Source organism: Ictidomys tridecemlineatus, chromosome 5 (genome assembly GCF_052094955.1).
Source record: "Ictidomys tridecemlineatus isolate mIctTri1 chromosome 5, mIctTri1.hap1, whole genome shotgun sequence".
NCBI classification, from domain to species: Eukaryota; Metazoa; Chordata; class Mammalia; order Rodentia; family Sciuridae; genus Ictidomys; species Ictidomys tridecemlineatus.
The window spans coordinates 172,403,595-172,423,894 of NC_135481.1; the positions used below are offsets into that span (position 1 = coordinate 172,403,595).

Consider the following 20,300-nt stretch of genomic DNA (forward strand, 5'->3'; position numbering starts at 1 on the left):
CATTTTGGCCTGAGCGTTCCTCTGATCTCTCAGAAGGAGTGGGAATACTGGCTTTGGAAGGGAAGCACCTTGAGAAACTATTGGAAATATTGTGGCATGATCATGGCAGTAGATGTGGACAGTAAAAAAAGGGATTGTGTCTCCAAGGGAACAAGAATATCAAGATTGGAGAAGACTGACCCTAAAGCAGCAGTGAGGAACTTGGGTTCATTCCAGGCTACATGCAAGGGAGTGCACAGGGAAATCCAGGCTGTACTTGTTGGAGGATGGGAGGGTTATAGGACTTGAAGCTGGATGCGTTGAATTAAACTGACTGCTACTGCTGCCCCAGATGGAATGGTTGGTATGTCTCTCTGACTAAACATTTATTTCTTCTTTTCAGTCAGGCTTCATCCCTTTCTCTATACCTAAAAACTGCCTCTGTCTCTCCCATTTTTCTCCGTTCTCCATTAATACACACTTACTAGACCTCTTTCTTCCTTCTGAAACTCCACCTCCTCAGGAAGCTTTCAGAACTTATAGCTTCAAGGTGGAGGCAGCACTCGGGTTCCTGGCCTTTGCACTTCTCATCATTGCAACCTCCAGAACTTTGGAGCTACTTTTCTAGAACTACAAGTCAAGGAACCAGTTTCTCTTCTTTGTCTCTAGTCCTTTGCCTTGGCAATAAGGTATTGGTGACAGTATTTTCAAGCCTGTGCTTTGAGCTACCTTATCTCTGTAAGAATCTGTCTCTCTCCTCACCAAATTAGCTAACCCATCATCCCAGTACTGTTTCTTATATAATTCATCTTTGTATGTGAACACTTACAAAGAATGGCTGTTATAGGAACAAAAAGGATCCAACTTGAACCAGCTCCCAAGAGCAGCTTCACTCAAGAGTCTAATGGATACTCTGGTTGTTTCCTTTGAGGATCCAGAGCAAGTCCAGGCCAAACCTTAATCTTCATCATTTTATTATACATCTTTTCTGTAGTCTGCTTCCTAGGACATAGACTGAGCTGTGTGACTGTCCACCGAGGAAACAACAGTCCTTCTTAGATCTGAATCCTTGTCCTGAGGAACTCACATTCAATGCCTAGCTGTCACTTGTCTTTTGCGCACATGCACACACATGCGCGCATGTGTAAGATAAATAGATGGGGGGGAGAGAGAGAACATCAGAACAGCGGGCACCCAGTGTCTGTAGAACCCATTTATTGCCTAATCCAAATATTCTTTTTCTGGACACATCACAAACTGAGACTCTTCAACTGAAATCCCAGTGTTTCTTCTTGAGCCATAAATAAGGAATGTGATCTCTTTAGAACTGATCCAGCTTCTGCCAAGGCAAAAGAAAAGAGAATCTATAAACTCAGTAATGGAGCAGACAGAACCAAAGTCTTAAGAGTATTTCCTTGGAAAGCACCTGTAAGGGCATGTGAATTTTGCCCCTCCCCAAGGCTGATAGTTTATACACTTGCTGTTTTTCTAATTTTTATGCAAAGACATATGGCAATGGCTTAATTTCTCTGAGGTTACTTTGGCTTTTCCAGAGCATAGCACTCACCATACAAACTAAGAACATAAATGCTACTGATACTGGTCTCTTGTGTGGTGTGCCCTAGTACCTGTAAGAAGAATATTGCATTCTGGTCCACAGGACCCAGCTCTACAGCTCTGACCAATCTTCTTTTTCTTCCAGGAAACTTGCATTTCTTCTCTAGTGGCCTTCTGTTTTCTCACCGTCATCATGGAAGTATCATCATTTCCAAGGATCACGTGAATTCCCTTTCCTTCTATGATGGGGTAGGTGTTTTACAAGTTCATGTCTTGGGCAATCAGAAATCACCCACACTTCTGAGGTGAAAATCGAATATAATTTCCTGTCTTCCTCATCTCCTGAGGGGTAGGATGTCAGAAACCAGCATGGCCATTGAAGCAGGCTGGCAGTGAGGTTGAGAAAAGGTCTTTACACTGTCACAATGCTTGTGATCTTTGTCAACCTCATTTCTCTATTAAAGGCCAGTAAGGGCTTCCAGGTTAGAAGTACCTGTGCCCATTCACTCATCCCAAAAAGACTTAGAAAGCAAGACGAAAAGACCCCCAATAGCTCCTTGCAAATGGCCTCCAGCCTAAGGACACAAAGGCTCACCCAATTTAGAACTGGAAAGAATCTTTGTGACATTGATAGGGCTCCACTCCTTAGCCACGGGAAAGAATTATAAGTGGGTCAAAAAGAAAAATGCTTGGGCTGGGGATGTGGCTCAAGCAGTAGCGTGCTCGCCTGGCATGCATGCAGTCCAGGTTCGATCCTCAGCAACATATACAAATAAAGATGTTGTGTCCACCAAGAACTAAAAAATAAAAAAAAAAACCCACAAATTCTATTTTGGGGGCTGGGGATGTGGCTCAAGTGGTAGTGCGCTTACCTGGCATGCGTGCGGCCCAGGTTCGATCCTCAGCACCACATACAAAACAAAGATGTTCTGTCCGCCAAAACCCAAAAAATAAATATTAAAATTCATTCTCTCTCTCTCTCAAAAAAAAAAATTAGAAATGATGTAAGAAATTCTGAAGAGCTAATAGGGTGGTTCACTCCTGTAATCCCAGCAATTTAGGACATTGAGGCAGGAGAATTGCAAGTTCAAATCCAGCCTATACAACTTAGCAAGATCCTGTCTCAAAATAAGAAATAAATAGGACTGGGGATGTAGCTCAGAGGTAAAACACCCTTAGGTTAAATCCCCAGTGCTTATAAAAGAAAGAAAGAAAGCAAGCAAGAAAGAAATTCTCAAGAAAAAATGTTTGTCAAAATTGCTCACTTGGGGCTGGGGATATAGCTCAATTGGTAGAGGGCTTCTCACACCCAAGGCCCTGGGTTCAATCCCCAGTACCACACACACACACACACACACACACACACACACACACACACAAATTGGTCACTTAATGATTTTTAATTTAAAACATGATTTAATTCATTGAAGTGTTCTTTAAATACAGTTAACCATGTCCATAAGTTCTAGCCACTCTACCGTAAAATACTGGTTAAGTGTTACTTTATGCCAAATACTATACATGATGTCATCTTGTTAAGTCCTTAAAACAATCCTATGAGGTAGGCATTAACAAGACTTGACAGAGAGAAGCAGCTCTGAGAGGTTTGCAAACTTGAGATAAAAACGAATCTTTTAAAACTGAAGGTTTAAGTTGTGGTTTGCTTCATCACCACCTCAGATAAGTCTCATTCTACATTCTTAACCACTAGAAGAACTAAAAATCCAACCTATTAGCTAACTCTGCTCTTATCTAGGTAACTCTAGGTGAGAATTTTCCCCACTGTAGTCTCAGAAGGAACTATAATAGGGGTGAATTGTTGGAAATTGTTAGATCACAAAATAAGGTCATTTAGTCATTAGTCATAAATTACTACAGGCTAGGTATGGTAGGGCATTCCTGTAATCCCAGTGGCTTGGGAGGCTGAGGCAGGAGGATCATAAGTTTGAGACCAGCCTGAGCAATTTGTCCTGTCTCAAAAAAATAAAATGAAAAAGGGCTGGGGATGTAGTTTAGTGGGAAAGTGCCCTTGGATGTATTCCTTAATACAGTAAATAAAATGTACATAAGAACTACATAATGTATAGGTTACCTGAAAAAGTTGTTTTGTACTCATTTTTACTTAGGGAAAAACATATCTTCCAGATGAAGGGAAATTTCTTATTCATTATTTGCTTGAGATGACAAAAGGAAGTCTTGAAATTAGATGTAATTAGAAATTCATCTTATTAATACATAAAGCTGCAATTTTATGCTTAGGGTCTTTATGATGAGAATCATATAATTTAGAAATTGTTTTAAGGTCTTTCTGATAATCCAAGAACTAAATTATCCGTTGCACTTGCCTTAATACATAGCTTTATTATAGTAATTTTATAGTTTTTAAAATTGGACCTAAATATGTGATGTAATTTAGAAATGTGAAAACAAATTTTCATTGTCAATATACATTATATACATTATTATATACAATATACATATGATTATATACATTAATTATTTTCTATAACTTTAAAAAAGAAAAAAAACTTCTAACAGTCTAGCAATTGTGTACAATCATGAAACAAACCATTATCACAAAACAGAAAATTTTCTTTTTTTTTAATTTTTAATTTTTTTGTAGTTGTAGATAGGCAGCATGCCTTTATTTTATTTGCTTATTTTTTTATGTGGTGCTAAGGATTGAACCCAGTGCCTCATAGGTGCTAGGCAAGTGCTCTGCCACTGAGCCTCAGACCCAGCCCCCAAAAAGATTTTCTTTACCCCAAAGTCTCCTTATGCCCTTCCTCCTACCTCTGGTTTCCTCATGCCCTTCCTGCACTCCTGGATTTTTATCACTGTAAATTAGTTTGCATTGCTGATATATCATCAAGTATTCTGTACCCTTTTGAATCTGACATTTTCTACTCAGAATGATTTTTAGATTTATTCCTATAATATATACGAATAGTTTGTTCCTTTTTCTTTTTGCTTCTTTTGTTTGAGTAGTATTCCGTTGTATGGATTTATTGTAAAGATTTTTAGACTAATTAGTAATATAAAACTCTAAAGATATTTGGAAAAGAGAATTGGAAGGCAAAAAACACTGGAAAAATATCTTTGGTGATTAAAACCAATGAGTTAATATTTCTTTTCTATAAAGAGCTCTATCTTTTTTAACATGAAAACACTGATTCCTAAGAGGCATTCTTAATCAATAGAGGGAAGCACATCAGAAACAGCTATCATATGTAATAGTTAATAAACAAAGAGTAAATAAGAGAAGCAGTTAGCAGAGGAGAAATGGAGTAGGCGATATGAATGTCCAACCAAGGGAGTGGGGGTGGGATGCCTGAGATGAGAATAGAGGGCAATCATTGAAAATGTTAATAGATAGTATATAAATTTTTACAGATGGTATGGTAGATGGTAATGGTTAGTTCAGTCTTAAATATAGAATATGGGCAGGTGGGGCGCTGGGAATGTATCTCAGTGATAAGAGTGCTTGCCTAGCACAAGTGAGGCCCTGCGTTCCAGCCACAGGACTGGGGGTAAAAAAAAAAAAAAAGCAAACAGGATATGGACCCAGTTGTGGTAGCAGATCCTTGTAATCCCAGCGATTTGGGAGGCTGAGGCAGGAGGATTATAAATTCTAGGCCAGCTTCAGTAACTGAGGGAGAATCTCATCTCAAAAATTTAAGAAAGGATGAGGATATAGCTTAGTAGTAAAGTGCCCTTGGGTTCAATTCCCAGTAGCACCAAAAATAAATAAATTTTAAAAATAATGTGGAACTGTAAATATGATTTTCTACCACATCAAAAAGGTAAGTCAGGGGCCAGGGCTGTGGCTCAGTGATAAGAGTATTTGCCTAGCATGTGTGAGGCCCTGGGTTCAATCTTCAGTACCACATAAAAATAAATAAATGAAATAAAGGTCCATCTATAACTAAAAAAAATATTTTTTAAAAAAGGGTAAGGCAGTGAGTTAAAAAACAAAAATAGAAAAAAAAAGCCAAAATATTAGCTATAGTTGGGTTAAGGATGAGACTTTTTATCAATTTTTTAACCTTCATTCCCTGTTCTATTTTTTCCAAAAATTTATTTAATGAACAAACTACTTGATCTTTAAAAACAAAAAACAAAGCCCTTTCCCTCTAATATCAGGAATAAGATTAGGATTTCAGCCTGCTTTTGCCACTTTTATTCTAACAGTTTTGCAAGATCTAGCGAAAGCAATTAGACAAAAAGAAGAAATAAAAGGTATCTAAATTGGAAAAAAATAAGTAACATTATAACTGTTCATACATGGCATGACCTCACATCTGCAAAACCTTAATCATTCCATAAGAAGCTTCTAAAACTAATAATTCACCAAAGTTGTATGGTAAAAAATCAACATACAAAAATTAATTGCATTTCTACTTCCTAATAATGAGCAATCTGAAAAGGATATTAAGAAAGCAATTCCAAGGGCTGGGGCCGTAGCTCAGTGGCAGAGCACTTACTTAGCATGTGTGAGGCTCTGGGTTCGATCCTTAGCACCGCATAAAATACTGAACAAATAAAGGCATGCTGTCCATCTATAACTGCAAAAAAAAAAAAAAAGAAAGAAAGAAAGAAAGCAATTCCAAGCCAGGTGCAGTGGTACACACCTGTAATTCTCGTGGTTCCAGAGGCTGAGGCAGGAGGATCACAAGTTCCAAGCCAGCCTCAGCAAAAGCAAGGTGCTAAGCAACTCAGTGAGACCCTGTTCCTAAAAAAAAATACAAAATAGGGCTGGGGATGTGGGGATGTGGTTCAGTAGTAGAGTGCCCCTGAGTTCAATACCCTGTACCAACCCCCCCACACCCCCAGCAATTCCATTTACAGTAGCATCAAAAAGAGTAAAATACTTAGGAATAAATTTCAATGAGGAAATAAAAGATTTGTTTATCCAAAACTATGAAACATTACTGAAAAATTAAAGACAATCTAAATGAATAGAAAGACATTCATTTTCATGGATCAGAACATTTAATATTACTAAAATGACAATACTGGGACTGGGGTTGTGGCTCAGTGGTAGAGTGCTTTCAACTATAGTAGAAAATTAACTCAGCACCACATAAAAAAATAAATACATAAAATAAGGCTGTTGTGTCCAACTACAACTAAAAAATAAGTATTTTTTTAAAAAATGTAGTTAAAAAAATGACAATACTACCCAAAGCAATTTGTAGATTCCGTGCAGTCCTATCAAAATCCCAGTGGCATTTTTTGCAGTATATAAATTTTTACAGAAGTAGAAAAACCATCCTAAAATTTATATGAAATTTTAAAAGGGCCTCAATTAGCTAAGACAGTCTTGAAAAAGAAAAACAAACTTGGAGCTCTCTAACTTTGATTTCAAAACTTAAAATAAAGTTTCAGTAACCTAACAGTGTAGTACTGACATAAAGTCTGATGTATAGACCAGCAAAATAGAATAGAGAGCCCAGAAATAAACTCTTGCATTTATGATCAAATGATTTTTGATAAGGATGCCAAAACCATTCAGTGAGGAAAGCACAGTCTTTCAAGAAATGTGCTGGGAAAACTGGATATCCCATGCAAATTAAGTAGAAAAATTAACTCAAAATGAATAAAAAAATCTAAGGAGAGGGAGGGGAAGGAAGGAGGCCTGAGAGTAGGAAGGATGGTGGAATGAGATGGACATCATTATCCTAAGTACATGTATGAAGACACGAATGGTGTGACTCTGCTTTGTGTACAACCAGAGATATGAAAATTTGTGCTGTATATGTGTAATATGAATTATAATGCATTCTGCTGTCATATATAACAAAATTTAAAAAGTATTAAAAATGAATAAAAAAATCTAAATATAAAAGCAAAATGATGAACTGTTTTTAAAAAAACATAGAGGAAAAGCTTCATGACATTGGGTTTGTCAGTTATTTCTTAGATACTGCATTGAAAGCACAAATAGCAAAAGAAATAATATATAAATTAAACTTTATCCAAAATTAAACTTTTGCACATCAAAAGACACTCATGTGAGTAGAAAGAACCAAAGAATGGGAGACAGTATTTGCAAATCATATATCTGATTAAGGTGTTAATATTTTAGAAGGAATTTGAGATGACATTTTTATTTTTGGAAAAAAATTCCTGTGCTGCCCAATCTCCTATAATGGTATTGGAAAGCCCATCTATTATTGAACCCCAGTAAATCACTCAGTGTGAAATAACTGCACTGAAATTGTTCTTGTGTATTCTGATTTTAGTTCTGAGGACAGGCATCATGAAAATGAGTTTTCTTGCTAATGCAATTTTTTTTTCTCCTTAGGATTCTACCAGCGTTGTGGCTGCCCTTTTTATCAACTTCAGAAGCTCATTGCTTCCTCATCTCCCAGTTCATTTCCATGGATCAAGCAACTTTCTGATGATTGCTCTTTTCCCCAAATCAAAGATATATCAAGCATTTTACTCAGAGGTAACATCCCATCATTTTTTTTCCTTAGCAATTTAAACAGTAAGATAGTGTGTCAGAGCTAATGGTGTAGTGTGAGAGGGCCTGGCACAGAGGCAACTTCTCTATGTATTCTTTTGGTTCTGGCATGGTGCTCTTGCTAGTGAGGAGTAAGAGCCTAAAGGAAATTGAATAAAAGGGTTTTCAGCCTTTAAAACAAAAAACAAGCAAAAACTTAAAGTTAAAAAAAAAACTACTTTTCCCTTCCCCCACTTTTTTCTTGGTCCTGGGGATTGAAATAGGGGCGCTTTACCACTGAGCTACATCCCCATCTCTCTTTATTTTTTGAAACAAGGTCTTGCTAAATTGCTTATTGGGTCTTGCTAAATTTCCTAAGGCTGGCCTCAAACTTGAAAACCTACTGCCTCAGCCTCCTGAGTTTCTGGGATTATAGGCATGCACTTCCACACTTGGCTGCTTTGTCCCCTTTAAATCCTAATTAGACTTATTTTCTTTCAGCCATTTTATCAAATCATAGGACCTACCTATTGAACTAGAGCTCTCCACCTTATCCCAGGCTCTCCTTCCCTATGGGTCACAGCCCTGTCCTTTTGAATAGTCCCACCTGGCAGCTGGCCAATTGTAGGTACTTAGCACAGATTGCACAGGAATTATCTGACCCACTTAGAGACCAGGCAGCAGCCAATCAAACCGATGGTCAGCTTCATGACTGGGGGAGATTCTTGGAAAGGTGTGATTACAGCAGCTTGTGAGAGGACAGTGTCCCTCCCTCAGGACAGATTCACAGAATGTGGAGGAACAAGAGCTGACTTCAGCTGCAGATTGGCTTCTTCAGTTAGTCTATTCTTCCCCCTAACTATTTCCTGGACTTTCTACCTCCTTGCTGTTGCCCTTTCAATCTGGGAACCTAGAGACAGCCTTTCAGATTCTCTTCAGCCATTCTTCTGCCTCTAGACAGAAGTTACTTAAACCACTGATATCTACTTTATCTCCAGGAAAGAGCATGCCCCTGTTTCCTAGCACCTTCTTCAAGGCTTCCTGACCTCTGGAAGAACAGAATCTTCAAGGAGCGGAACCCAAAAAGATAGTTCTGATTCTGAAAAATACAGAACAAAATTGCTTCAGATCTTATTTAAAACAGCAACAACAACAAAACCCTGTTTGTTAAAATGGTTTTTCTCTGCACAGACAGTCTAGATTTTCAACAATCATCAAATCCCCATGTGGGTTCCATATCCTGTTGTTGGGTTTAAAGTATTCTTTGCTCAAATTCTGTTTTGTTTAGGTCTTCTCCCCCTGGCAACAGCAGGATAATTCAGGGCTCTCTTTAAAAGTGATCCAGGAAGATGGATTATCTGTGGAACAAAAGAAATTGTAAGTGGCTGCCTTCAGTGTTTGTGCTTGCTTCCCTAAGCTTTGTGGGTGTGCTTTCTGCAGGATGACTTACATTATGTAACACAGGGGTCTTGGCTTCTGAAAGGGCCAGCAGTCATTTCAGTGTTGCCAACTTGCAAGTAGCTAGTGCTTTTGGGAAATAGAAGGCAAGAGAAATGAAATCTACTAAGAATCAGAAACTGATACTACTGTCAAGGGCTTTCAGACCATTCATCTTATGTGGGCATGCCAGTCGTCATGCACTCATACCACATTTTAAGTCAGTGAGATGCTTATTTTGGAAGCATTGACTCTGTCATGGGATTTGGCTTGAAAGCCTACCTCAGAACCAGTTGTGAAAAGTATGCATGCTGTATGGAAGTGGAATTCTAATCTGTGATCTTTTGGTATTCTAGGCACTCTAGTGCACAGAAACTCTTTCGTGCCCTGAACCATCCTGCTGGGGAGAAGTGGAGTTCTTCAAAGCTGCTCTCAGCTAAACTCCCAGAGCTGGACTGGTGAGCTTTGGGTGTCTGATTTTAGATGTTTAATGTTCTAGCTTTTGAAATGTCAGAAACCTCAGGGTTGGTCCTTTCTAAAACCCCCCTTTTCTCCATAGTTTCTTAGGGATCCTTGTAAAAAGGTAATAGTGATGCACCATATACAATTTTATTCTCTAGAGAGAATTTCTCTAAGGCTTATTTTTTGCGGTTCAGTAAGAAGTTGCTGTGTGGGCAGATCAGGCAAAGCTGGTGATGGTGACATGTTAGCACTGTCTTTGTTTTTCTAGGTTTCTTCAGCATTTTGCTGTCAGCAGCATTAGTCCGGAGCCTGTGATGCGGATCCATCTTCCGATCCTGCTGCAGCAAGCTGAAATCAGCCCTCCTCACAGAGTAGAAAATGACAAGGTAGAGAAGCTCACCAAATATGCTGGGAATTCATAGGAGGATAATCCTTAAAGCCTGCCCTTGGGTCTTTTTTGTCAGTTAACAAAAGGAGCTCAGGTGGAGTCCCTTTTATAAGACGCTCCACCTCCTTGGATACTGATGTAATGATATACATGAAACCTGCTCTATACAATGACTGTGTCAGGCCAAGTCTCATGACAGTGATAAATCCTGGCATCTTGCCATGCCCTCCCTTTGCTTTTCCAGGTCTTTTAAACTTTCATTCAGTGCTCTCAGCTCTTTCTGGTTGTGCAGAGGACTTACTTAGCAGTGGATCTGTTGCACATAATAAGGGTTAGAGTGCCCATGTTATTTGGGCCTGGGTGGAATCACCAGAGTAAGATGATACTCTATAAACATTGTTCTCCAAGAGTGAATTTTAACTACTCTTACCTCACACTTCCCTCCTCTTGACCTCTTCCCACTGTCCGTTTGTTCCTTCAGGAGACATATGTTGTAATAGACTCAAAGAGGGCATTCGTTTCTGTGCAAATCAGCTGCAAAAGGAAATAGAGTCACTAAACCATTAGAAGCATCATTTGTTTCCCTTAGATGAAAGTATAAAATGTTTGAAAATGCTTCTTATATTTTATTTAAAAAGGTGCTATCAAGTTGGATGTGGTGGCACCAACCTATGATCCCAGAGACTCCAGAGACTGAGGCAGGAAGATTACTAGTTCAAGGCCAGCTTTGGCAACTTAGCAAGATCATGCCTCAAAATTAAGTAAAAAGGGCTAGGGGTGTGGGTCAGTGGTAGAGGGCCTCTAGGTTCAATCCCAAGTACAACAACAACAAAAAATTAGAAAGTGTCTGCCTTTATATGTATATACTGTGATATAAAGGGCTAAGACCTGGGCAGAGTGATATGGGGAAAGCTGAATGGAGAAGGATAAACAAAATGTCGATGTGGAGTACTGCACAGGATCAATAAGGATTACAGTGTACAGGCCCTGGTTAGAGGGAAGGAGGGAAAGCTCTGGGTTCCTACACATATAAAAAGCGGGATCCCTAGCCATCTTTGTGCTGATGTGATCAGCTTGGATGGTAGGGATTAGCTTGAGTCTATGTTACCTGTGACTAGGCCTGTCTCAAGGAGCTTTGCCTATTGTAAAATAAAATAAAATACGTACTTATTGAAGTCTTTGCTATGCTCTGTCATTTGCATAGACATCATTCAGTGGTTGCCTGGTTCCTGCTTGACCCCTTCTTTTTCAATGAATTTTTTTTTTTTTTTTTTTTTTTGGTACTGAGGATTAAACACAGAGCTTTACACAAGCTAAGCAAGTGCTTTGCCACTGAACTAAATCCTCGGACCTTTTTATATTTTATTTTGAGACAGGGTCTTAAGAAATTGCTTGTGCTGGCCTTGAACTTGCAAATCCTCCTGCCTTAGCCTCAAATACCTGGGAATATAGGCATGTACCATCACACCCAGTCTCAGTGAATTTCTTAAAAGGCTTTATAGTATCTACCTAAAGAGGGGCCTGTTTTTTTCTTTTTTTTTTATGTGTGTGTGTGGTGCTGAGGATTGAACTCAGGGCCTTGTTCATGCAAGGCAAGCACTCTACCAACTGAGCTATATCCCCAGCCCAAGAGGGGTCGTGTTTTTTGTGGCCATGTAATGAGGTGAGGACAATCCAGCTGGCTTCTCTTTTCCTTGAGAATCAGAAGTGCTTCCCATGCCCAGTGAATTTTGTTTCAGGCCAGGCCATGTGGCTCAGGGACACAGGCAGCCAGGCAGAAACATCCACAGGGCAGCTCCTATCCTCTGCCAAGTTTGTCACACCAGTGTAGCCTAAGGCATTTTTGTCTCAGACCTCCTTTCTGCCTATTATTTTCCTAAGAAGTATTATTGTTGGAAATAGTCATCTTATCCCTGAATGTCTGCTTTACAAAAGAGGTTTGTGGTCTCAAGCAGATCGGCTTTTTAATACATTATATTTTAACTGATATATTCACAACCTGTTTCACAGCAATTAGAATAGTAAGACTACATTGTATATGGTATTTGTTATGTGCCAGGCACTATTCTAAGCATTTGAAATAAATTAAGTCTGTTACTCCTCACACCCAACCCTACAAGATAGATTTTGTCATTGTCCCAAGGTCACAGAGCTGATGCATAGTGGTGCTGAGGTTCAAGCCCTCAAAGCCTGACTCCAGAAGTTCAGTTCTCTTAACTTCTTACTCAGTGCTGCCTCTTGGTTGAATTGCAAACCCACATGACTTTTCTTTCATGTAGGTAATTATCAGCATTGTAACTGGCCTGCCAGGCTGTCATGCTAGTGAGCTCTGCGCTTTTCTGGTCACCCTGCATAAGGAATATGGCAGGTTAGTATGTCTGCTGCCTTTGCTTTGGGAATGGGATTCTATGCCTGGGCCTGTATATTAATGGGGTGACTTTAGAATTCATACTGGTCTTTGGTGCAACTGGTATTGGCACAGTAGTCATCCATCCATCTGTTCATTTAACACACTATGCTGAGTGCTTCCTGTATGCCAGCTACTGATCTAAGTGTAGGGAATACATCACTGAGCAAAACAGAAGAAAATTTCTGCTCTAATGAAGTTTACATTCTAGTTTGGGAAGACACTTAACCAGGTAAGGAAAATAGTCTATATTAGCTAGTGTAAAAGGCTTTGGAGAAAATAAAGCAGAGAAGTGCAGACTGGGAGAGGGATTGAATGGATGGTTAGGGAAGACCTCACTGAAAAGGTGATATTTCCACAACGACCTGAAGAAATAAGGGAACTAACCATTTGGTATCTGGGGAAGAGCACAGCAACAGGTTGAGCAAATTCAAAGGGATGGGAGTGTGCCTGATCAGCAGGGGGACGGTCAGTGCCATGGTGATCATAAGAACTTGGGAACTGGTAGAATTAGTGAACCTTCCATGACCACAGAGGGACCACATGAGTACTGGTGCAACTGGGACATGTTGGCTCAGGTGAAACTGGGAAAATTATTCATCCATCACTTCACTGGACTGGCAGATGATTAATCAACTCTTCTTGACTGACTTGGGTACAGAATATCTAGTCAGTGTACTCCAAAGTAAAGAATCCTGCAGAAGGCTTTAAAGGAATTAAGAAAACTAAAATTGCATAAGGGTTGGGAATTTAGTGTGAGAAATTGCAGGGAATGAGGAGAACAGTTTTAGAGAAATGCTAGGGAATTATTGGGCCTTGTTTAATAAACACTTAATGGCTAACCAGTTCATCATGTGTAGTGCTGTTATTCTATAAACATTCTGAATTCTTTACCTGCCTATTTCTTATTCTTAGCAAGAGTTTTACTAAGCGCTGTACTGAAACCATCTATTGCATGGTTCTTCAGAAAATCACTGCTTGGTCAGAAGTATTTCTCACCTCTGAAGTCTATTGATCATGAGCTTACTTGTTTTCCCTGTGGCAGGGGTTTTCCTGTCAAAAGTGCCAATGATAGTAGCTTCCGAATTTGGGGCTCTTAATTCATCTAGTACTTTCTTCCTTTTTCTGTGACATTAGGATTGCTTTATCCTATATGGATTCAGTGGGCAGAATGACTTTGGAATACAGGTCACATTTGAATCCATTACTGAGCCTACAGGGCCAAGCCATCAGGTAGCCCTGGTGCTGAGATTACATTTCCATTTCCAGGTGGATGGTGTACCGCCAAATCATGGATAGCTCTGAATGTTTTCATGCTGCCCACTTCCAGAAATACCTTTCTAGTGCCCTGGAGGCCCAACAGAATCGCTCTGCCCGTCAATCAGCCTACATCTGCAAGAAGACCAGACTGCTGGTAGTGTTACAAGGGTAAGCATTTGACATCTGGGTACAGTTGGGTAGGGTAGTAACCTTGGCATTACTATTACTTAATGTGTAGCAAACCTGGGGCACAGAATAAACCTTGCATGGGCACAAACACTGTCCATGCTACACAGACAGGCTAGGCCTTGATCCAACAAGCATCCTATTACCATATTGTGGGTTAGAGTGGCTAGTGTAGTTTACATAAGTTTCAGGTTTGGTTTTAATACCAGAAGGTGCAAATTAGGGAATCTATTCAAGGTTCTCTGATAATTCTTGGAACAATAGTGGTCTCTAACCCTCTTTCTTTGTCATCTATATAAGGGGGCCTCATCTGTTTTACTCCTTCCTCCTGTAGAATTGCAGAGGTGGCTCCTATACTCAGCTGTCTGCAGTACTCCTATTCCCTGTATGGCTAGCTCTGAAGGGTTTCTTAGGACCCTTAGTAAGGAGCATGTATTGACCAGTTAGGTAAGAAGCCCCCTGTTCATGACTGGTATAGGACCATAATTATAGCCTCCCAGCTCCTTAAGTCCCTGTGTAAGTAGGATTATCATGGGCATGCAATATCTAGGCAAGTACTCTACTACGTCAGGTTTGACAGAGAATATACTACTGTCCTGACTGAACGATTGTCCCTTGACCTGTTGTTCTCAGGCCTCTAGGGAGGAGCCCCTCACAGGTCCATTATCATCTGGGCCCAGAGAGGAACATGCCAGGCCAGGAAAACATGTGCTCTGCCTTTCACTCTTTTATTATGGTTGATAATAAAGAAGCTTTTGGATGTTCTCACAAAGTGCTTTTGTGCTATGCTACATTTTTTGTGGTCATAATAATCAGTGTTTGTAATAAGTTAGTCATTTCCAGTAAAGAATGGGCCAGGATCCAAGGCCCTATTGGGCACCTGGCTGTGATGATGGGAAGTTGAAGGAGCTGGGATGGTGGTCCCAAGGAAGAGGCAGGTGGAACTGTGCATATTCAGGGCCATCATGCATTGGCAGACCTTGTTATTGCACCCTTCCTCCATCTTCTCTTCTGTCAGCCCTCTTGTCCTACCTGTGAGCTCAGGTCATGGAAACTACAGAGGAAGAGTCTAGACATGAAACTACTTGATTTCTTCAGGTTTTTCATTACTTCTACTGGTCAAAGGAGTGGGTTGACCCAGCTTCATCACCTTCCCCTGCCAGAGTTGAGAGTCACTGGGATTGTGGACCTGGAGGGAAATTTGGCAGCTTGCCACTGTGCAGCTGAGGTCATTTTCACCCTCCATCATTTTAGAGAGCATCATTGACCCCTTTTCTTTGACTTTACAAGCCTGCAAAAGTGTCAGCTGTCTCAGAGTCTGAACCATAATACAATAGATGATCTCTCTCTCTCTCTCTCTCTCTCTCTCTCTCTCTCTCTCTCTCTCTCTCTCTCTCACACACACACACACACACACACACACACACACACACACACACACAGAGCCACCTCTGCAATTCTGCAGGAGGAAGGAGTAAAAGAGTCATTTTAATGCAATAGAATTTCCCTTGGGAGGTTCTACACAGGATTCTCTTGATGACCAGAGTGAATGGCCAAGGACCTTCTCTTTTGGGGAAGTCCCAAATGCACAAGCCTTATCAAAGAGCCTGCAGCCTGTTTTTACTCTAACCTTTTCCACTAAAATTAATGAAGATTAACAGATGCTCCATTAATCTCCAGGTTCCCCAGCCACCCTTTCTAAGGGAAATTCTATTGCACTAAAATGACTGAAATCCTTGTGTGTGTGTGTGTGTGTGTGTGTGTGTGAGAGAGAGAGAGAGAGAGAGAGAGAGAGAGAGAGAGAGAGCAATAGATAGACACTGGCAATTGAACCCAGTCCTCTTAATTTTTTATTTGAGACAGGGTCTCTCTAATTTGCTGAGGTTGACCTTGAACTTGTAATACTTCTACCTCAGCCTCTCAAGTAGCTGAGTTTATATCCTTAAGATTAATAGGACTATGGCTTATAATGAATTTGGACAAGAAAGAACCTCCAAGCACCAGAAGGGGGAAAAGTTATTGTTGAGGAGTGCGGTTGAAAGTTAAATCCATTTAATGCTCCCACAAAGATCTTTGGAGCAGGCAATATGCAAGTGTCTGTCCCATTTACCATGTGTGCTGCTATCAAGACTTGGCAGTGCCTACAGTGTGTGGTGCTCTCCTGGTATCCAGGCCTACCCAGGCACTACAGTGGAAAGATCCCCATGTGACCATCCATACACACATGTCCAGACAGGGAGAAAAGCCATCAAGCAGAGGGCTTGCTCTCAAAGCACGCGCATGGGCAGCTAAACTTAAGGTCTTTTGTGTGAATTTCCAGAGACACCAAATAAATAAAACACAGACACACACTTAACCTATAAACAAACTTCAGGATGGCTTCTCCGCTCTCAGCTCCCCAAATAGTAGACCAAGAGAAAGTCATGAAAGGCTGGCAAGAGAGATGGAGTACTTTTGGAAGTGGGCTTTTACTGGGGGGACCTTTATTCTTAGAAAATTCCATCCAAAAAAGGTCAGAAGGGGGGCAGGGTTACAAAGGATAGGTGGGGCCATGGGGCAACACGCCCAAGGGTCCATGGGGCAACACGCCTACTTCTGAAGACGTGCCCTCAAATTTCGGGACAGGGCAATGTGCAGGTCACTACAAGGTGTGGTGAAGGTCAAAGCCTCTCTGCTCCAGGATGGAGGGCGTGAATCTATTCAGAGTGGCTCCCCACAGAGCCTTATAGGGGAAATCCAAGGCCAAGGACCCAACCGAACTGAGGGCCTTGTGTATGCTAGGCAAGTGCTCTACCACTGAGCAAAATCCTCAACTCCTCATACGGAAACTCCTGAACTTAGCACCCCTTGTCCTCTAATGAAGTTCTTCTGACTGGACAGGACTGAGGCCAGACCTGGGTAGGAGGTAGGAGATGTTGTAGTATGGAATGAAGCCAAGGGCTTTTTTGCAGATGAGTTGTTTGTAGAAACTTAGGAAATGGTTCAGGCAGGCTTTACCTTCCCCCACCTGCCACTGACTTCCTAAGGGCACAGAGAGACCCAGGCTGATCTAATACACAAGGCTGTGTGTCAGGTTTAACTTCCCTCCACAAAAACAGACCTTTTGGTGATAGTCTAGGTCAGTTGGGACAGTATGAGTGTTGTCCACCATGTGAAGAGGGCAGGTCCCCTCTGTGTGGCCAAGGGTCTATAGTGGGGCAGGGTGGGGTGCCAAATGTCCCTACCCTGTTCATCTACTCTACTTTAGGCACTAGGGAGTATAGCACACAAAACTACATTTTCATTGCAGACCATCAGTAAACAAATGAGAAAAGAAAACATGTAAGAAAAAGATACAATAAAAGAAAAACCCAACAAAAATAATAAAAAGAGCTTATATAACTAATGATCAGTGCTTTTAGGGGGGAAAAACTGGGGGAAAAGAGCATGGAGTTCCAAAAGGGAGTATTGCTGTATTGAACACAGTGTATGAAGTCAGAGGATGCCTCTCATAAGATGCCATTTGTGTGTTAAAGCACTTACCTAGCATGCACAAGGCCCCAGGTTCAATCCCAAGCACTGCAAAAATGAAAACAACAACAAAAAAAATGCCACTTGAGCAGAGACTTGAAGGGAGAAAGGGATCGAACTGTCAGATATCAGAAGAAAAGAGCATTCCAAGTAGAGGGGAAAGGAGAATACTAAGGTAGAAGTATGCCTGGCATGTTCAGGGAAGAGCCAGGAGGCCAGAGTGGTGGGATTAGGGGAAGGGACAGGATGGTAGAGGAAATTCTTCCCTGTATTGTGGGGGATTAGATCATGAAGGGCTACCTGACTTATTGTTAAGGGCTTTGGCTTTTAGACTGGGTTTTGAACAGTGATGCCATTATCTGACTGTGGGGTTAGTATATCCCTCTAGCTTCAGTGCTGAGAACAAATTGGAAGGAGGAAAGGACAGAAGTAGGGGACCAGCTGGGAGGGTGTTGGCATGATCTAGGCAGGAGATTGTAGCAGTTTGGACTCACTGGTACTGCAGGTATGTGAGCAATAATCTCTTCTAGTTGCATGTTGAAAACTGAGAAAAAATGGAGTCAATGAAGACTCCAAATACATCTTTTAGCCTAGCTTCTGAAAGAGTATAGAGTCCCCTCTGATAAGGAAGACACAGCCTTTGGAGGAGCAGACTTGGAGGAGTCAGATTATGAACTATTAGGTTCAAAGTGAAGATATTCAAATTGGCTCTAAATCTGGGTTTTGGAGGAAATTCCAAGCAGAAGACAAGAATGCAGTCAGTATTTGACACATCTACTGCTCTGAACAGTTCTGATGATCTTTTTTTAATATATTTTTTTAGATATTTATGGACCTTTCTTTTATTCATTTATTTATGTTGCTGTTGAGAATCAAACCCACTGCCTCACACATGCTAGGCAAGTGCTCTACCACTGAGCCACAACCCTAGCCCCTCTGATGATCCTTTGAAGTGGGAAGGAGGGGAAAAGAGCAACTAAAGAAAATAGACATCAGCAGGAGTTCCTAACTTGATTAGAAAACATGCCCCAAAGCTGGCCTCTAATCCCAGTGACTCAAGAGGCTGAGGTAGGAGGATCTCAAGTTTGAGGCCAGCCTCAGCAACTTAGTGAAACCAACAACAACTTAGCATGACCCTGTCTCAAAATAAAAAGTAAAAAGGGCTTGGAATGTAGCAGTCTTGGGTTCAATCCCCAGCATAAAATAAGGGATCTGGGAAAAAACAGGCCTAGGGACATCAAGTAGGGGAGCCCTGTAATCACCGCAGGCTTCCTTTACCCCATGAACAGGTTGGCTCTTCTACCTATTCTTTCACAGTTAGGAGGACTAACAGAACTTGGGAATGTAGAAGCACTTTGGGGATTCCTGGGATTCTGAATTACGAAGTTGAATAACATACACCAAGGAACCCAATTATAGGCTCCTCCTATTGGTCTTCCTTCTGTCCATGCTGACTCAGCCACTCAGCATGCCTCTTACCCATCTCTGTAGCTCCAACCAGTAATCCTTTTTTCCCCCTCAGCTACACGGATATAATTGATGTCATCCAGGCCCTGCAGACCCACCCAGACTCAAATGTCAAGTCCTTCTTCACCATTGGTGCCATCACGGTTTGCATGGAGCCCCTGAGCTGCTACATGGAGCACAGGTAGATATTTAGTACCACCTTCAGCCCATGGAATGTGGTGTGAGTAAATGTACGGAAATCGACATTTTCCTTACCCACCATAAGACAAATATTTATGTATGTTTGACTTTTGGAACACATCAGTGTGCCTTGTATGTAATAAGTGCTCGGTCATTCTTTGATTAGTGCTAGGACCCAAAAAGCCCAAGGGAAAGGAGAGTCAATATTGGGTACAGTCTTAGCCTTTGTGAGGACAAGAACCATTTCCATTTAATACTTAGTATATAGTGCTCATGAAATATCTATTGAGGGATGGAGATGTGGCTCAGTCGTAGAGCACTTATTTACCCATTATGCATGTGAAGCTCTGGGTTTAATCTCCAGCTCTGAAAAGAAAAAGTAAAAGAATGGGTACTCCAGGCTGAGGTTGTGCTCAGTGGTAGAGCACTTGCCTAGCAAGTGTGAGGCACTGGTTCAATCCTCAGCACCACATAAAAATAAATACATAAAATAAAGTTATTGTGTTCATCTACAACTAAAAAAAATTTTTAAAAAAATGGGTACTCCAATATGTGTATACTAAGTGTCCTCAAAGATAGTTTAAGATATTAAAGGTCACAAAGGGGCTGGAGGTGTAGCTCAAGAACAAAGCCATTGCCTAGCATGTGCAAAGCCATGGGTTTAAAACCCAGCACTGTAAACAAATGAAAAAAAAATAAAATAACCGAGGATGAGCGTATAATATAATCTGTCTAAACATAGAAATGAGAGTAACATGAGGTGATAATGGTTATATAATATAAAATCAGAGGTAAGTAATAGGAAATATGAGTATACTCATTTCCTCATTTTTTCAGACTGGGAGATCAGAAATATTTAAGTCAATAAATTCAAAGATACTGATTTGCTCAGTTTTTAGATATTAATGAGAAATTTCAAAATTACTAATCTGAATTCCTTCCAGAAAATAATTTACTATAGTAGATTTACTAATACTCTGTTGAAAAACTAATGATTAAGGGCTGGGGATGTGGCTCAA

At 40.6% G+C, this 20,300-nt stretch overlaps 1 protein-coding gene and 1 long non-coding RNA gene across 5 annotated transcripts in view; one reads left to right on the forward strand and one right to left on the reverse strand.

Annotated features, from left to right (window-relative positions):
* Dnaaf9 (dynein axonemal assembly factor 9) overlaps nucleotides 1–20,300 on the forward strand; it is a 143,900-nt gene that overhangs the window by 92,607 nt on the left and 30,993 nt on the right. For 3 of the 4 annotated variants that reach the window (XM_005320523.5, XM_078051495.1, XM_021723196.3), the window contains exons 21-28: nucleotides 1,682–1,785; nucleotides 7,844–7,990; nucleotides 9,273–9,361; nucleotides 9,778–9,879; nucleotides 10,152–10,269; nucleotides 12,551–12,639; nucleotides 13,948–14,106; nucleotides 19,157–19,282. In XM_005320523.5, the coding sequence (XP_005320580.1) occupies nucleotides 1,682–1,785; nucleotides 7,844–7,990; nucleotides 9,273–9,361; nucleotides 9,778–9,879; nucleotides 10,152–10,269; nucleotides 12,551–12,639; nucleotides 13,948–14,106; nucleotides 19,157–19,282 (934 nt within the window). The remainder of the gene's footprint in view (nucleotides 1–1,681; nucleotides 1,786–7,843; nucleotides 7,991–9,272; nucleotides 9,362–9,777; nucleotides 9,880–10,151; nucleotides 10,270–12,550; nucleotides 12,640–13,947; nucleotides 14,107–19,156; nucleotides 19,283–20,300) is intronic. The other variant, XM_040276267.2, reaches the window with a different exon arrangement.
* LOC144378067 (uncharacterized) lies at nucleotides 6,108–10,802 on the reverse strand. The gene is made up of 2 exons (XR_013439582.1): nucleotides 10,702–10,802; nucleotides 6,108–9,511 (listed from the first exon to the last, which is right to left on the reverse strand). It is a non-coding gene; the product is annotated as an uncharacterized LOC144378067 (long non-coding RNA).